The sequence below is a fragment of the Malaya genurostris genome, chromosome 1 (assembly GCF_030247185.1).
Source record: "Malaya genurostris strain Urasoe2022 chromosome 1, Malgen_1.1, whole genome shotgun sequence".
Lineage (NCBI taxonomy): Eukaryota > Metazoa > Arthropoda > Insecta > Diptera > Culicidae > Malaya > Malaya genurostris.
In genome coordinates this window covers 32,373,353-32,388,641 of record NC_080570.1, presented here as the reverse complement: position 1 = coordinate 32,388,641, position 15,289 = coordinate 32,373,353, and the positions used below count along the sequence as shown (strand labels likewise).

The 15,289-nt window shown below is 38.5% G+C and overlaps 3 protein-coding genes across 3 annotated transcripts; 1 reads left to right on the top strand and 2 right to left on the bottom strand.

Annotated features, from left to right (window-relative positions):
• Positions 1-245: 245 nt before the first annotated feature.
• On the top strand, positions 246-4,206 carry LOC131425589 (zinc finger protein 3 homolog). The gene is made up of 6 exons (XM_058587600.1): positions 246-436; positions 491-826; positions 881-1,006; positions 1,066-1,395; positions 2,767-3,818; positions 3,876-4,206. The coding sequence occupies exons 1-6, from the start codon at positions 398-400 to the stop codon at positions 4,003-4,005; spliced, it is 2,013 nt and encodes a 670-aa protein (XP_058443583.1). The 5' UTR covers positions 246-397; the 3' UTR covers positions 4,006-4,206.
• Positions 4,207-4,221: 15 nt separating this feature from the next.
• Positions 4,222-6,114, bottom strand: LOC131436111 (uncharacterized). The gene is made up of 3 exons (XM_058604609.1): positions 5,791-6,114; positions 5,471-5,655; positions 4,222-5,410 (listed from the first exon to the last, which is right to left on the bottom strand). The coding sequence occupies exons 1-3, from the start codon at positions 5,905-5,907 to the stop codon at positions 5,377-5,379; spliced, it is 336 nt and encodes a 111-aa protein (XP_058460592.1). The 5' UTR covers positions 5,908-6,114; the 3' UTR covers positions 4,222-5,376.
• A 1,017-nt stretch (positions 6,115-7,131) lies between these two features.
• On the bottom strand, positions 7,132-9,174 carry LOC131436101 (zinc finger protein 37-like). Its single transcript, XM_058604598.1, has 4 exons — positions 8,964-9,174; positions 8,684-8,883; positions 7,821-8,624; positions 7,132-7,763 (listed from the first exon to the last, which is right to left on the bottom strand). Exons 1-4 carry the CDS (start codon positions 9,129-9,131, stop codon positions 7,259-7,261), a joined length of 1,677 nt encoding a protein of 558 aa, XP_058460581.1. The 5' UTR covers positions 9,132-9,174; the 3' UTR covers positions 7,132-7,258.
• Positions 9,175-15,289: the final 6,115 nt, after the last annotated feature.

Here is a 15,289-nt window from a genome sequence, read left to right as displayed (position 1 = left end):
AGATATAATTTGAAGTTGAAATTATTTTTCCTGCAGACTTCTAAAAATCGATTTTTTTCACAGACATTTGTCAAAATTAACGAACTTTCAAAACTATCGTGCCCTTTATTTTGTTTACTTATTCGAAACCCATGAACCATTATTTGTAGTGTATTTGATTCTCGTAGGCTTTTTTAAATTCACAAATTTTTCCAACCCTATCTGAAAATATTTGAAATTGCTACCTGGCATCGCTGGACAGAAATTGAAATCCCGGTTTTTTTTAATTTGATAATACGAATACAACTGAACTCGAAATAATCTTTTATCGAATCATACATAAATTGCAAATCGTTTCGTGTATAATTTTCCGCTTTTAATTTTAATTACTTCTACTTGGTGTACGCATAAAATAGCTATGGAGTCAGACGCAATACAAATAGTGAGGAATAGAATGGTAATCATCGTCGTCAATGGCTTGTTTGCATCTTTAACGTTTCTTTGTTTTCAGGTTCGATCGGTTCGATTAAACACTGGTCGCTGCGTTATTCCCGGCTGCTCGGCGTCTGCTGGGTGCGTCGGATGGAACAATGTAGTATTTTTCGACATGTCCTTTGGAGATTTACCCCATTGGTGGGACAGTACGACTTGGGCGGCGGAACATAAAACTGAGCTCCCAATGAATGCAAAAATCTGTGAAATGCATTTCGAAGAACGTTTTATCGACCGAAGTAAAAAGAAAGCTCGACTTATGGTGGGAACCATACCGACACTGCAACTTCCTGAAGTAGTCGAGCAAGAAAATAAATCCGAAACAGATGAACACATATGTCAGTTCTGCCCCAAGGTAAAACGTTCTGTTAGGTTTCGTTCAACATCTACAAATAATTCGTAATTTTAGGCCTTCCAAACGATTGATTCGTACGAAATACATCTCGAGAAACATAGTCAGATTCTGAGATATGAATGTCATATGTGTTCTGAAGTGTACAACACTTCCGCCAACCTGATTCTGCATCAACTAAAGGTATTATCAGTGTTCATTATTGCAAGCTCAAATTAATGTTTGTGCTCAAATTCATCCAGAATCATGCCCAGAACGATAACTATACCACTAAATCTTGGATCGAGCACTATACTGTGCTAAATCGGAGTCCAATGCACTTAAAATGCAACTACTGTGACCTGTACGAAGCCAACAATATGAGCACTATGATTTCTCATTTAAAGTGTCATGTGCAGGAATACGAATGTGACCAGTGTCAGAAAAAGTTTTCTACGGCCACGAGGCTGCGAAAACATTTGGCCACACACAAACTGGGGAAGAAGAGAAAAAATGCCAAAGCCAAAGATTCACATCCAGAGTGCACTCGTGAACTGCGGAAACGCAGTAAACGGCGAAAACCCTATCCGAAATAATAAACTCAACCTCAATGCTACGGCACGGAAAATTTCGGCACCTTTCTAGCAGTTTACAAACTTACGTCGAAAAACTCCAAATCTTACAACCGGATCTCAGCTAATTTAGCTTCAACAGCCTATGCTCGAAGCTTTACGAAGTTAAAGACAAAATTTTCTTTATCTAAGAGACTTCCAGCCAGAGGTATTGATATAATATTCAAACTGATAAAAAATTCTCGAGTTAATCAGATATTTTAGATGGAATATCACAATACCATTGAAATGTGAGGTGATTGTAAGGGAGAAACAGTATATTTCCCATCCAGTGCCGCTAGAGGGGCTATTGGTTCGCAAATCGTACATTCGTTTATTAATTCATTATTAATGCTTTTGTTGTTATCGTTAGCAGACGTACCTTGTAGTATTTTATTGTTTTTAGTTATAACAGTGGCGCTTTTAACCAATGTCTCTTAAGGGACAAAAATGACTCGATGTGGCCGGGTGGGCAAGAAAGTTTTGATATTTTCGGTTACAAGTTTGACTACATCACATACAATCCAATAGAGCTACCGCTTGTTTGGCAGCCTTTTTGGGCTGATTTTATTACTCTCATATTTTGAAGCAGAAAAAAATGGCGCCGCCATAGAAATCGACTTATGTTTTTATGCACTAATCAAATCTAAATTCAATTATCTAGACATTATCAGGATAGATTTTTGATCCACGCTTTTGAAGGCGAGATATTCAATGAAAAAGTTGAAAGACGGCGACGCAATTCTTCCATCAGAAAAAAGACTTTCCATCAGAAAAAAGATCATTCTGAAATTTTCACAGAATAATCTAAAATAATTTTCTAAGATTGTCAGTTGGGTTTTTTGATATTCGTCACCGTTTCTGAGAAAATCAGATTTGAACCGTGAAAAAAAGCCCAGAAACACACTGGCCTCAGCCCTTATGTTATTTATGCTCATCATGCTCATACTGCTCATACGCTCAAAAATGTGCCACCGGGGAATATCATCAACGATCGTTAGAAATCTGTGAAGTAGCGTTATGAATAATATAGCTACTCACTAGCAGATGTCGCTATATACCACCTTGGAAAATTTTAGCTGCAGGTTTCACACAAGTTGCAATTCAGGTGTCAATGAAATATAAATACAAAGTGTACCAACAATTATCTTCTCTTGAATCTTATATATAAATTGCGAGTTGTTTCGTGCATTTATCTTTGTTTCTTCTTTCAATTACTTCTAGTTTTCGTATTTGAAAATAACTATGGAGTCGGATCTCATACAAATGGTGAGAATCAGAAAATAATAAATCGTCTTCGTCTTCAATCAATGGCTTGTTTTCATATTCAAAATTCTCTCCTCTCGTTTTCAGGTTCCAATACGACAAAGCGCTGATCATTGTTTCATTCCCGGTTGTTCGGCGTACGTCGGATGGAACGATGTGGCATTCTTCAACATGTCCTTTGGAGATTTGCCTCATTGGTGGAGGGGAACGGCTTGGGCGGCCAAGTATAAAACTGAGCTGCCAATGAATGCAAAAATCTGCGAAATGCATTTCGAAGAACGCTTCATAGACCGAAGTAAAAAGAAACCTCGACTAATCATGGGAACCATACCGACACTGCAACTTGCTCTTCTGGAGCAGGTTATCGAGGAAGAGAATAAACCGGAACCGAAAGAATATTTTTGTCGGCTCTGTGCCAAGAGGAGTGTTACTAAATTCAACGGACGATTGGATCAACTTCCCGGTTTGGAGGAAGTTACCGAATGCTGCATGGGGAAGTATAAGAATCAGTTGGGACTTCCACTTGGGGTTTGCGACCATTGCATACAAATTATGAAACAATTTGCAAATTTCGTTAAGAAATGTGAACAGTCTCAGAAACAATTGCTACTACGGTTTAATGTTAACAGCAAGAACGACACAGTGAAAGAACCTACTTCGAAGAACAAAGCCTCCAGGACGACACCGTTGAATAGCACAGGCAAAAAGAAACCGTCTCGACGTGATTTATTAGAGCAATCGAATTCGGATGACTCGGAAGATTTGCTGTCCAGTCCAACAGAGCAAGGCGAGGTTAACTCCGAATGGCGAACCTGTCTGGATTGTGGTAGAATATTCAAAGATCTCGCCAATTATCATCGGCACGTGAAAACTCACAACGATAGCGAGAATGGTTATGTTTGCCAGATATGCGATAAAAGATTCCAGTCGACAAACGACCTCCGTTATCATTTGGATTTGGTGCACGATGAAAAAAGGTCCAAGCGTCCAGCCAGGGAACTAGAAACCGACACCGAATCCAACGAGCACAAATGCTTCCGTTGCGATAAAGTTTTTTCTTCTCCGGCCAATTTGAAGGTTCATATTTTAGCACACAGCGATACGAAGATTATATGCGATATCTGCGGTTCTGCTTTCAGGTAAATAGACGGTAGTGCTAGTTATGAAGAAGAAAAAAATAAAATTTCCCTTTTCAGGACAAAACAAATGCACATGCAACATTTGATTCAAGCACACAGTTTGGAATTCAATGAAAACGAACAAAGCGGCACACCACGGAAACGGCTGAGAAAGGGTGGCATACAACTGATTCAGCTTTGCGATTGAATTACCCCGGAAGATGTCAATCCGGCGAATTTTTTTCCGTTTTCCAACTCAAGCTTCGTTTAGAATAAGCTCTGTTTTAAATCACAGGTATCACTTATGATACAAATTCCATTAGTATCGATTCAATTGAATAGGTAAGGTAAACGAGTATTACAATAGTGGTTAAATATTCAGTTGAAATAAAAACAAAACGAACAATAACATTTTACAGTTAATTTTTGTGCTTTATTTGGTGATATTTGAACATAAAAATTGTTCACATTTGAAGAAAAATAATGGTTCTCTCGAGTTTAATACTCATCTGGATGACTCATTTTATTCCATCATCTGCTCTTTGAACATCCAAATCAGACTCCGACATGCTCAACCAATCGACCGATTTGCCAAACGTTCATAGTTCTGACAACAGCACGACGTTACATATTTTCAAATGTTCTCTGATTTGTTCGTTTTAGTTCATTTCCACTAAAGCGTGGTACAGCTTTCAAGCACGTTTGTGTTTATGAATCTTTACATGCTGACGGAGGGAAAGTTTCGAAGCATACCTACAAAAAATCAATTGAACGTTTCACACATTCTGAAAATAGATTGAAATTTAAAAAAAAAAACCCTTTTATCGCAATATTCACATGCAAATTCCTTCGCCGAATGCATCCGTTTCATGTGACCTTGCACGGAGCTTAAACAACTTAACTTTTTTTGGCACAAATGACATTCGTATTTTCGCAATTTATCATGCATTCGTTCTATATGTTCGCGAAGTTTATGTTTTTCAACGAACGCCTTATCACAAATCTCACGGGTGTACTCGTTTGTGTGCAAGTTCATGTGAAGCAGTAGAGATGACTGCGAAGAACAAACCTTGCCACAAACCTCACAAGGCGACGGGCCCGGACGGTCGGCGCCGAGGTGAAACTTTTGTACATGCCTATCGACGATATGTTTTTCGCTGTACCGCCGGTCACAGTGTGAACATTTGAACGGATTTTGATGCATTTTCAAATGCAGGTTAAGTGTGGTCAATTTGTTTATGACAATAGATTCCGAGATACAGAGCGTGCAAGTGAAAGGTAGCACATCCGACTGGTTGTTGAGGTGATAAAACAATGCCTCGGGTGTACCCAGGGAATCACTTTTACAAACATAACATATGAAATCATTCAATCGACGGCGAATCGAGCTTTTATCGGGTAGGGTTTGCCGTTCACTATTGCGAATTTTGATTTGTTTATGTTTCTGATGTTTTCCGGGTAAACTGTTTAAGGGTGTGTCCTTTTTTACAATAACAATATTGAACGGACTTTTCGTAATGGACTCTGAGCATTGTTTGTCTGATCCTTGATCTTTAGAGTTCTGATTATCTGCAATATCTTATATTATCGATATGCTTTCTACATCAGCATCGCTAAAACAAAACAAAAAAAATGTCACTCTTTATCAAAACAAAATATAAGTCAGTTCATACGTGGGTGTATATTTCTCATCAATATTAATTGCTTCCTCCTTGATATCGATTGTTGAATCTCCAAGGAGCTGTAACCGGAGTATGCGATCGTTTTCTCGAAAAGCCTCAATTTTGTCGTGCATTTCAGTCAATGTAGAGAGACACATTTCGCAGATTTGTTGTGGTAAATTATCGTCTACTGAGATCTGGAAACGAATAAAAACAGCATACATTACTGGTTCCCATGGAAACCCACAGAAACATATTTCATAGCAAATACAGTTTTTTTGAGAAAAATCCGAATCTGTTTCTGAGTTATCCTACTTTATATTTTTAACTACCTCGAGTCGTAGTATATCACTAAATAGATCTTTCGTTGGAATATCATTTGCAATATGAATAGAATTCAATCGATAGATGCTTTGGCAGCACAGACGACAAATTTTCTCGAAATCCATTATTCCGGCCGATTTCCTAAAACAGTAACTTAAATTTAACGTTATGTCGCGAATATCAAAACAAGATTCCAATTCGAAACTATAGGACTCAGATTCGCTACACAGTTTCTCAATTGAGGCGACCAAGTAAATACTGTTTGATTTCCGAATATGCTGCAGTAAATTTTCAATCGATTTTATTCGTTGCACGCTGCCAGTGAATTACCCAAAAGTAAACATTTTCCTTCTAATTGACATTGTTGATAAGGTGTATTTCCGTGCCGATGACTGAAAGGCTGCAGGAGCTTGAATATTTTTGAGTTTAACTTTGGGTACAAGTTCATTTTTAATCGGGCCCAATAATGAACTTTTTACACATTCCGTGCGAAGAAAATATTAATATTACTGCTATGTATATACCACAAACCAATAATCGGTTCCACGTACATGAGAAGACCATTTATCTGAATAACGATGAGAAAAATAAATTGTTACCTTCAAACATTGCTAAAAACGTTAAATACATTATCAACGTCACGTGTCATGACAGTTAGTCTGTGGTTGAAACGTGACGTTTGTTCCGGCAACACCGATCTACGAACAAATCTAGTGCATGTTGTAATCGTCAACAATTCTCCACAGCACGAATAACGAGGTACAATTTTAAGATTGTAACCGTTCTCCAAAGCAAATCAGACATCATTGAAAAATAACACAAGTAGCAAAAATCCCAAGTTACTGTCTTGTGGAATTCCTGATTTGTTCGAGTCTGTCAGTGCTGGTCAGTTTTACTCGCAGAACTCTCCAACGCAGTTCAAGGATTGATGTAAGCTTATCCAGGACACAAGATGCGCAGAAATTCCGAAACGAATAGGCCTACTGGGGAAGGAGGGCGATTATAATTCTTTTAAATGCGACTATAAAATTACATACAGATTTGAAATTTTCGTATACTTTTCTTGGCTTATGTTTTCTGGATGTAGTCAATGTTTTAAGCAGTCAGATTTTTACGAATCACGAATTAGCATGAATCAAATACATCCGCAAAAGCAGTGAGAAAAAAGAACAAAGGTGCGCGTCCAATAAAAGTCAATCCATAATAATTCAATCGGTCCTGAACAAGTTCCTTCTTTATTGGACATTGTTGTGATCCACTTCTTACAGGGAATATGTTACTGCCTCACGTTATAGGGAATTTCAATCAATTCAGGTTTTGAATAAAAATGACAATTTATTATAGATTAGTAAAGGTCTATGTTCAAATACGTGAATATAACAATTGATTGCAAAAATGCTTAGCTATAAATGAACAGCCGGCCAGCGTGGTGAGTTAGCTCCAAAAGACGCTAAGTGGGTAACAATGATGAAGTGATTAAAGCAACTTTTGGATCTCAGGCTTAATTTCCGTTTCGCATTCCGAATCATTTCTGTCAACTTTAACTACGACTCTATCAGGTCCTTTTTGTATATTTAGCCAATCAAGACATTTACTTAGCGGATGATCCCGATGTTTTTTTGTTCTTAGATGGGCAATCAAGTTTTTTCTGTCGGAAATTTCTTTGCCGCAGATCGGACACCTGTGGGCCTTGCCATGTTTGTGTTCTAGGACATGAGTATTGTACGACGACTTACGCTTGAATACCATGTCGCACAATTCGCATTTATACTCCGTCGGAAAATGTACCAAATGCATATGGGGCGCAATGGACTTGAACACAGATCCACACAAATTACACTTCTTTAGTCTATCCTCTGGTCTGGTTCCTTCATCCGCTTCCACGAAAGTGTAGTAGTCTTTCCAATTACTCGAAAATTTTACATTGGGATTCTGTTCGTGCTTTTTCAGGTGATAACGAAGAGATAGCTCAGATGGATAACTGCAATTAATAGAAGAAATTTTTAATTATAAAACATTTAATTTCAAATAAACAAACCTCTTGTCGCAGTAAACACACTTCACCTCTTTCGTTGAATGCATTGTTTTGATATGAACTTGTAGTGCGGTCAGAGAGGACAACTTTTTCTGACACAAATAACATTCAAATTTCTTTATTTTCTCATGGATTCTTTCGATGTGTCTGCGAAGCTTGTGCTTTCCGATAAATATTTTCCCGCAAATTTCGCAGGTTGATCCACTGGTATGCAATTTTTGGTGTTGTTTTAATGATGCGTTGGAAGAACAAACCTTACCACACTGATCACAGGGCGAAGGGCATGGAGCATTGTCGCCTAGATGAAATGTCTGCACATGTGTATCAATAGCCCGTTTGTTGCTGTATCGCCGATCGCAGTGGGGACATTTGTGTGGATTTTCGTGCATCCTCATGTGAATGTTGAGCGTCGTCACCCTGCTGATGACCACGGTTTCCAACACACAAGCGGTACAAGTGTAAGGTATCATGTTCAAATGAGAATCTAGATGAGCAAGTAAAGCTTCAGGCGTACCCAATGAATCGCTTTTGCATATGTAACATATAAAATCATTAAGCCGAGGACGGTTTGGGTCTTCAAAGCGGGTTCTGGGTCGTCCACCTCTGCGCCCTCTGGCTTGTTTCCGATCATCTTTTTGTTTTCTGTTGCGTTGCTTGTTGGCAGATTTTTTCTTTTTTTCGAAAGTATCAGGAAGACTTTCGGTATCCGATTGCAACCATTCTTCATGCAGTTCCAAGTCACTAGTAGCCTGCTGATCGTTTTCGATACTCTGCGTCAACATGTTTTGATCACCAACGTCTATGTTCCTATAAGGAAAAGAATGCTATTCTGAATTTTTTTATTTCAATGAACCAAAGGCACTCACAATTCCTGAATAAAAACATGGTTCGTTTCCTCTGTATCGAATATTTCCTCTTTTATGTCAACCTGCATCAATTCTCCATATCGCTGCAACCGCAACATACGATCATTCTCACGGAAGGCCTTAATGGTTTCGTGCATCTTGCTCAATGTAGACCTGCACAACTCGCATATTTGTTGTGGTAAATCATCATCGGCAGAAATCTGAGAGAAAGTGTAGTCAGTATATTAGCAAACATGTTCTAGCAATTATCTTAAACATTCTTATAAAACAATCTATTTACCTCTATTTGTAAAATATCACTGAATAGACTCTTCAGTGAATAAGTATAGCGTTCTTCAAGAATCGAGTATAGTCGAGAGCTGCGGTCGCAACAGAGACGACAAATTTTGTCGAAATTCATTCCGTTTTCAAAACTGTGAGATTTTGCTTGAATTTTCGACAAAAACATAAAATCTTGCAATGGGCTTCCAGTTTGTCACATGCACGTCATTTTCATGTTTATTTAAACTTCACTGAGAAAAAAAGAATGGTCTGGATTGACGATCTAACGCAAAATAATATAATATGGTTCGCCATCTAGGTTTCATTATTTAAACTAATAAAATGATGATTGCAGTTTTAGGGCATATTCAGATATATACGAGATTAGATGCGGACTCGTCTGAGACGACATGCTCGCAAAAAAGGATGTTGTTAATGATTTTTTCGGGAAATGTGAGAGCTGGATATCTTGTTAATATGATGTCTTTGGTAGTGTTCTAGTTCTAGATGCATAATTTATGTCAGTTACAAAATTTAAATCTGAATTTTTTAACAAGAAAAACTGGCAGCAGTGTTTTACTCGTGTTTGAAATATACACGCTGCCAAAAAAAACCCAACGGTTGACTTAAATTCACCTAACATGAAGTAATCAAGCATGTTTTTAATTGTTGGGTGAAAAGTACTGTATCGGTTGAGTAGTTTTCACTCAACAGTGTAGTTTACTTCAATAAGTTGCTGTTGGGTGAAAAAATTTTGTGTGTTGCATTGCAGAAACTATCGGTCAGATTTGAAGTGAGTGAAATTATTTTGTAAAATTGCCGGTTTTGGGAGAATAATTCAATGATTGTCATCAATCGCAGTGTGAGTAGCTTTGTATAATTTCTTTTTAAAATAATAATTACACCGCAATATCATTTCAGGCGATGGAAGATATTGAGATACGTTCGATCGCTCAACGGTGCAGTTCCAGCAGCTGAATAGAACAGCCTTGGTAGTTCAATGATATAGTTACATTGTTGAAATATGTAAAAAGATAAATATTAAATAAATAAAGTAATCATAGTTGACTTTATTGTTTGCGTTTTATTTTTCAAACCATCGAACGAAAACTGAAATCAAATTACCCAAGTTGATTTTTATATCGCTTGCGTAGTTTCTACCTAATCAGTACTATTGATGTTTTTACTCATAAATAAGTAAAACCCATTTTACCCAAAATTGGCTTCCTGCACACAACCCCTCTATTGAGTGAAAAGTACTTAAAATTAGGTAATTTTTTGGCAGCGTGTAGAAAAAAAAAATAGAAAGGCAGCGTCTGCCAGTTTTAGTTTTGACAGAAGAACTGTTCGAATAAATAAAACTAGAAGGCTTGCTGGGGATACGGTTGTTCCAGTTTCAGTTCTATTATAGATCTTCTATATGGAACTTCTAGCTGCTGAATTTGCTCTTACACGAACTGTTGACTTAAAAATGTGAGAAAAAATGTTTGTTAGTTAGTTTTCTTTATTAAAGAGACTTTCAGCCGGTGGCTAGAAAAAATGTTTTCTCTTATTTCATATATATACTTGGGTTTTTTAGCAAGTCGAAGGGGGAGGGGGACTAACATTGAGATCCGGATTCCGAACCAGTTTGTTTGAGGTTATTTTGAATGCTAGAGGGATGAAAATAAAATTGGCATTTCGGGTTGGCGAGCCAGTTATTGTATATTCGAGTCCCGATCAGGAAAAATTCTTGAAGTAAATTCAGCAGCTGCCAGATTCATATGGGTGGGCTATAATTCTAGATTAAAATTTTGAAAGTGTGTTCTGTGTTATGAGTCGACTGCAAAGACAGAAGATCAAATTACATAAGTAGGAATTTAATACCAGGGTTTTGCTTGTTTTTAGGAATGAATAAAACGATTAAGTACATCGGTACAGTTTGTGTGGGTACAAACGAATTCATAATGATCAATACATAGCATGCCATGACAAATTGCGGTGGGTACGACTTCAACAGGTCAATCGCATTGTAAAAGAACTGTTTCACACATTTCATCACGAACAACCATTCAGGTAAGAAGTGCACCGTACTGGGTGATTCCGTTTCCGATTAATAGTTATAAAATGCACACAGTTGCTCTGAACATCCTCCTGCCATAATTATACTGACTTGTTCATCAGTCATTATCGACGTTCGAAGAAAATTTCCATATAATCCGTAAATAAATGAACATCGTGAAGTATTATTGTTTTTTGATAAATTCATCGAAACCTGTGAAATTAAGGGAACACAGATTAAAAAATAACTTGTGCAAAAATTTCGTCTAACTAGTTAATTTATTTATCTTATTTATCGTTACTAGATTAAACATTTACTATTCAATACAGCTGGAATTCGCTAGATTTTTAAATCCATCCAGCGAATCGTATTTGTTAATCGGTATTGATATTTTTGGGGGGTACACGGATTATTTGTTTGTTTTCAGTAAGTTTATTGGCAAACGTTGAAGTATGCACAATGAATATTCCTTTTCTCGTTATCTTAATGGTAAAATTTGAAACTAAGGTGTCAACACCACTGGGAACGTCCGCAAGCCCTGGCGAAAAGCGAGTTGACAGGAACTGAATGGCAACGCTGCTCGCTACTTATCGGTGTGAACGTAAGAGAAGCAAGAAGAAAGTAATTTATGAGCAAGAAATGTGGTTTATAGATTTCGGAAATAAGTTGATGAAATTATAAGAATTTTGATTTTGGAAACATTAAAATATTCAGTTTGTAAGTAAACATTGCAAGAATTGTGAAATTGAACTAATTATAATATTTATGAAAGGATAGTAGGTGAAGGAAAGGAAAACATTGTTCGGATCGAGAATTGAGAATCGGAGAAGATTACTAAATGTAAACCAGGTAAATTTATTCACGAAGAAAAAATTAACGACAAATATATTGCAGTTTTGAGCTGTGCGTTACCACGTCTGCTGTAAAAAAGTTTTCTATTTCGGTCGGAACAAAACTCAAAAATTTAATATGTCCTCAAGCGGAGACGAACATAACCTCGAAATATCGGAGTATAACTGTGCCTCTTGCGATAAGCCGGATGATGCTGATGAAAACATGGCGTTTTGCGAGAAATGTAAACAGTGGTACCACTTCAAATGTGTCGGAGTGACTGACGACATTAAAGATCAGTCTTGGAGCTGTGCAAAATGTGCCGCATTGGAACAAACGGAGGAGTCGCCCACCAAAAATGATTCAGAAGAAAAGGGCTCTTCGTCAACATCAAACCAAAATCAAGAACAAGAGCTTGAAAAGTTTCGAGAAGAGCAACAACAAATTATTTTGTCTCAATTGAAATTAGAACGTAAAAAACGTATGATACAATTGGAATTGGAACGAGAAATGCTGGAAATGAGAAGACTCGTCGACGATGAATTTCAACAGAAGCGGAATCAAATGCTAAAGGAATACCGGCGTGATCGCAACTCACAGGAAAGTGCAGTCGGTGGAATAAATCCACAAAGGAACAGAAAATCGCGCAATATGCTCACGGATACATGGAAGGAAAAGGCACAAACCACTAGCGACAAAATGCAGAAGAAAAAATATTCTGCGGATCGTTTGGGTGCGCTTCCAAATAACTCCACTCCCAAAGATACAAAGCAGAGCAAGTCCACGCATAAATTGTTCTCTGCGGTAAACGAGACCGAATCCGACGATGAAAGTACCTAAGAGTTCAGTGAACCAGATTACGATGAATATCAAGAGAACTCACTGCGTAGCGAACCGAGCTTGTCGAAGGCAATGTTAGCAGCACGAAAAGGACCATTCCAGAAACTTCCGGTGTTCACCGGAAAGCCAGAAGAGTGGCCTTTATTTATAAGTAGCTTCAATAACGGTAACAGTGCATGTAACTACTCTAACCTCGAAAATCTTGGCAGACTGTAAGAATGCTTGAAGGGCCCGGCATTGGAGGCGGTCCGAAGTCGACTTTTGCTTCCCGAAACCGTTCCTCAAGTAATTGAAACTTTAAGATGTTTATATGGTAGACCGGAACATCTACTTCACACGTTGCTGTTAAAAGCAAGGAAGGCAGAAGCTCCTCGTGTCGATAGGTTGCATACTTTTATTTCATTCGGTATGATAGTGCAACAGCTCTGCGATCATATGGTTGCAGCGGAAATGCGGGATCACTTAATCAACCCTATGCTTATTCAAGAGCTAGTTGATAAGCTTCCATCGAGTAACAAACTGGAATGGGTACGGTACAAAAGACAGCAGCGGGAAGTAAATTTGACGACTTTCTCAAATTTTCTATCAGAAATAGTTTCTGAAGCAAGCGAAATATCAATTTACGTAGATATAGCATCAGATCAAACTGGAAAATTTAGCAGAGAGCGAAATGAAAAAAAACGAAAGGAGAAAGAACGCGAAGCCTACTTACACACTCATGTTGGTGTTAATGATCAGTCTCAACTTCAACTGGAGCTTCATAATAGAAGCTCATCCATTAGAGATGAAGCTATAAATCGTAAACCTTGTCGAATTTGCAACCGCATAGACCATCGAATCCGTCTTTGTGAGAATTTTCGTAAGATGTCGTTGGATGGTAGGAAGCGCGAAGTCGAAAAATGGAAGCTGTGCCAAATGTGTCTCAACGAACATGGTCAGACACGATGTCGTTTCAAAGGTTATTGTAATGTAGATGGTTGTAAGGAACGTCATCACCAATTGCTTCACCCAGCAAGAAACGCTGCTTCTCCTAGAGAGACCGTTTGTAATGTTCATAATACATTGTTCAATCAACCAGTTATTTTCCGAATGGTCCCCGTGAGACTGCACAATGGAGCACACTATGTAGATGTAATCGCTTTCTTAGATGAAGGGTCTTCGTATTCTTTAATTGAAGATCAAATAGCTGATCAGATAAAGCTGAATGGTACGATTCAACCGATTCTCGTTAAATGGACGGCTGGTATGTCGAGACTAGAGCGGGACTCTAGGCGTCTACATCTTGCGATATCGGCAAGAAACTCGTGTGACAAGTACTTATTAAGAAATGTGCACACTGTTGAACAACTACAACTACCCGAGCAAAGGCTGAAATTTTCGGACGTAGCGGCGCGTTACAAACATTTGAACGGACTGCCAGTAGCTGACTACATGCAAGGAACCCCTCGAGTCCTAATTGGATTAAAGCATCTCCATGTGTATGCTCCATTAGAATCACGCATTGGAAATCCAGGAGAACCAATAGCCGTACGAACTCCGCTAGGTTGGACTGTATACGGTCATCAAGATAGTAGTGATACACTAGAAGGATTCACCGGACATCATGTCACACATATTATGTCGAACCTGGATCTGCATGATCTGCTCAGAGCGCATTATACCTTGGATGAGTCGGGAGTTACTGTCGCTGTTCGGCCGGAGTCTGCTGAAGAACGGAGAGCTCGAGAGATTTTGGAAAAAACGACCGTGCGAATCGGTAATCGGTTTCAAACTGGGCTGCTGTGGAGAGTCGATCATCCCAAGCTACCAAATAGTTTTCCGATGGCAGTAAAACGTATGAGTAACTTAGAGAAAAAACTGTCTAAGAACCCTGATCTTCAGCGAGCTGTTGAGAAACAGATCGGTGAGTATGTAGTCAAAGGCTATGCTCACAAAGCAACGGCACAGGAATTAGCGAGTTCCGAGGAAGGAAAAGTATGGTATTTACCCTTAAACGTTGTACTAAATGCAAAAAAGCCAGGAAAGATACGCTTAGTATGGGATGCAGCTGCTATCGTCCAAGGAATATCCCTGAACTCTGTATTGTTAAAAGGGCCAGACCTTCTTACAAGCTTACCAGTCGTAATTAGTCATTTCCGTGAAAGACGTATCGCTTTCGGAGCCGACATAAGAGAGATGTATCACCAAATTCTCATACGCGACAGTGACAAACAATATCAAAGGTTTCTCTATCGTTCGAACTCCAGTGACCCACCAGAAGTGTATATAATGGATGTGGCAACGTTTGGATCGACGAGCTCTCCGTGTTCGGCGCAGTTTATCAAAAACAAAAATGCCAACGATTTCGTAGCGGAGTACCCAGAAGCAACAAAAGCTATCATGGAGAAGCACTATGTCGATGATTACTACGATAGCGTAGATACAGTGCGACAGGCGGTAAAACGAGCAAAAGAAGTAAGCTTCATTCATTCCAAAGCCGGATTCCAAATTCGAAATTGGGTCTCGAATAGTAAAGAGTTTTTGGGTGTACTCGGTGAGCGACGAGATCATCATGTAGTCAATTTCAACTGTAGTAAATCCGGTAATACGGAACGGGTTCTGGGCGTTTCCTGGAATCCGGAAGAAGATGTTTT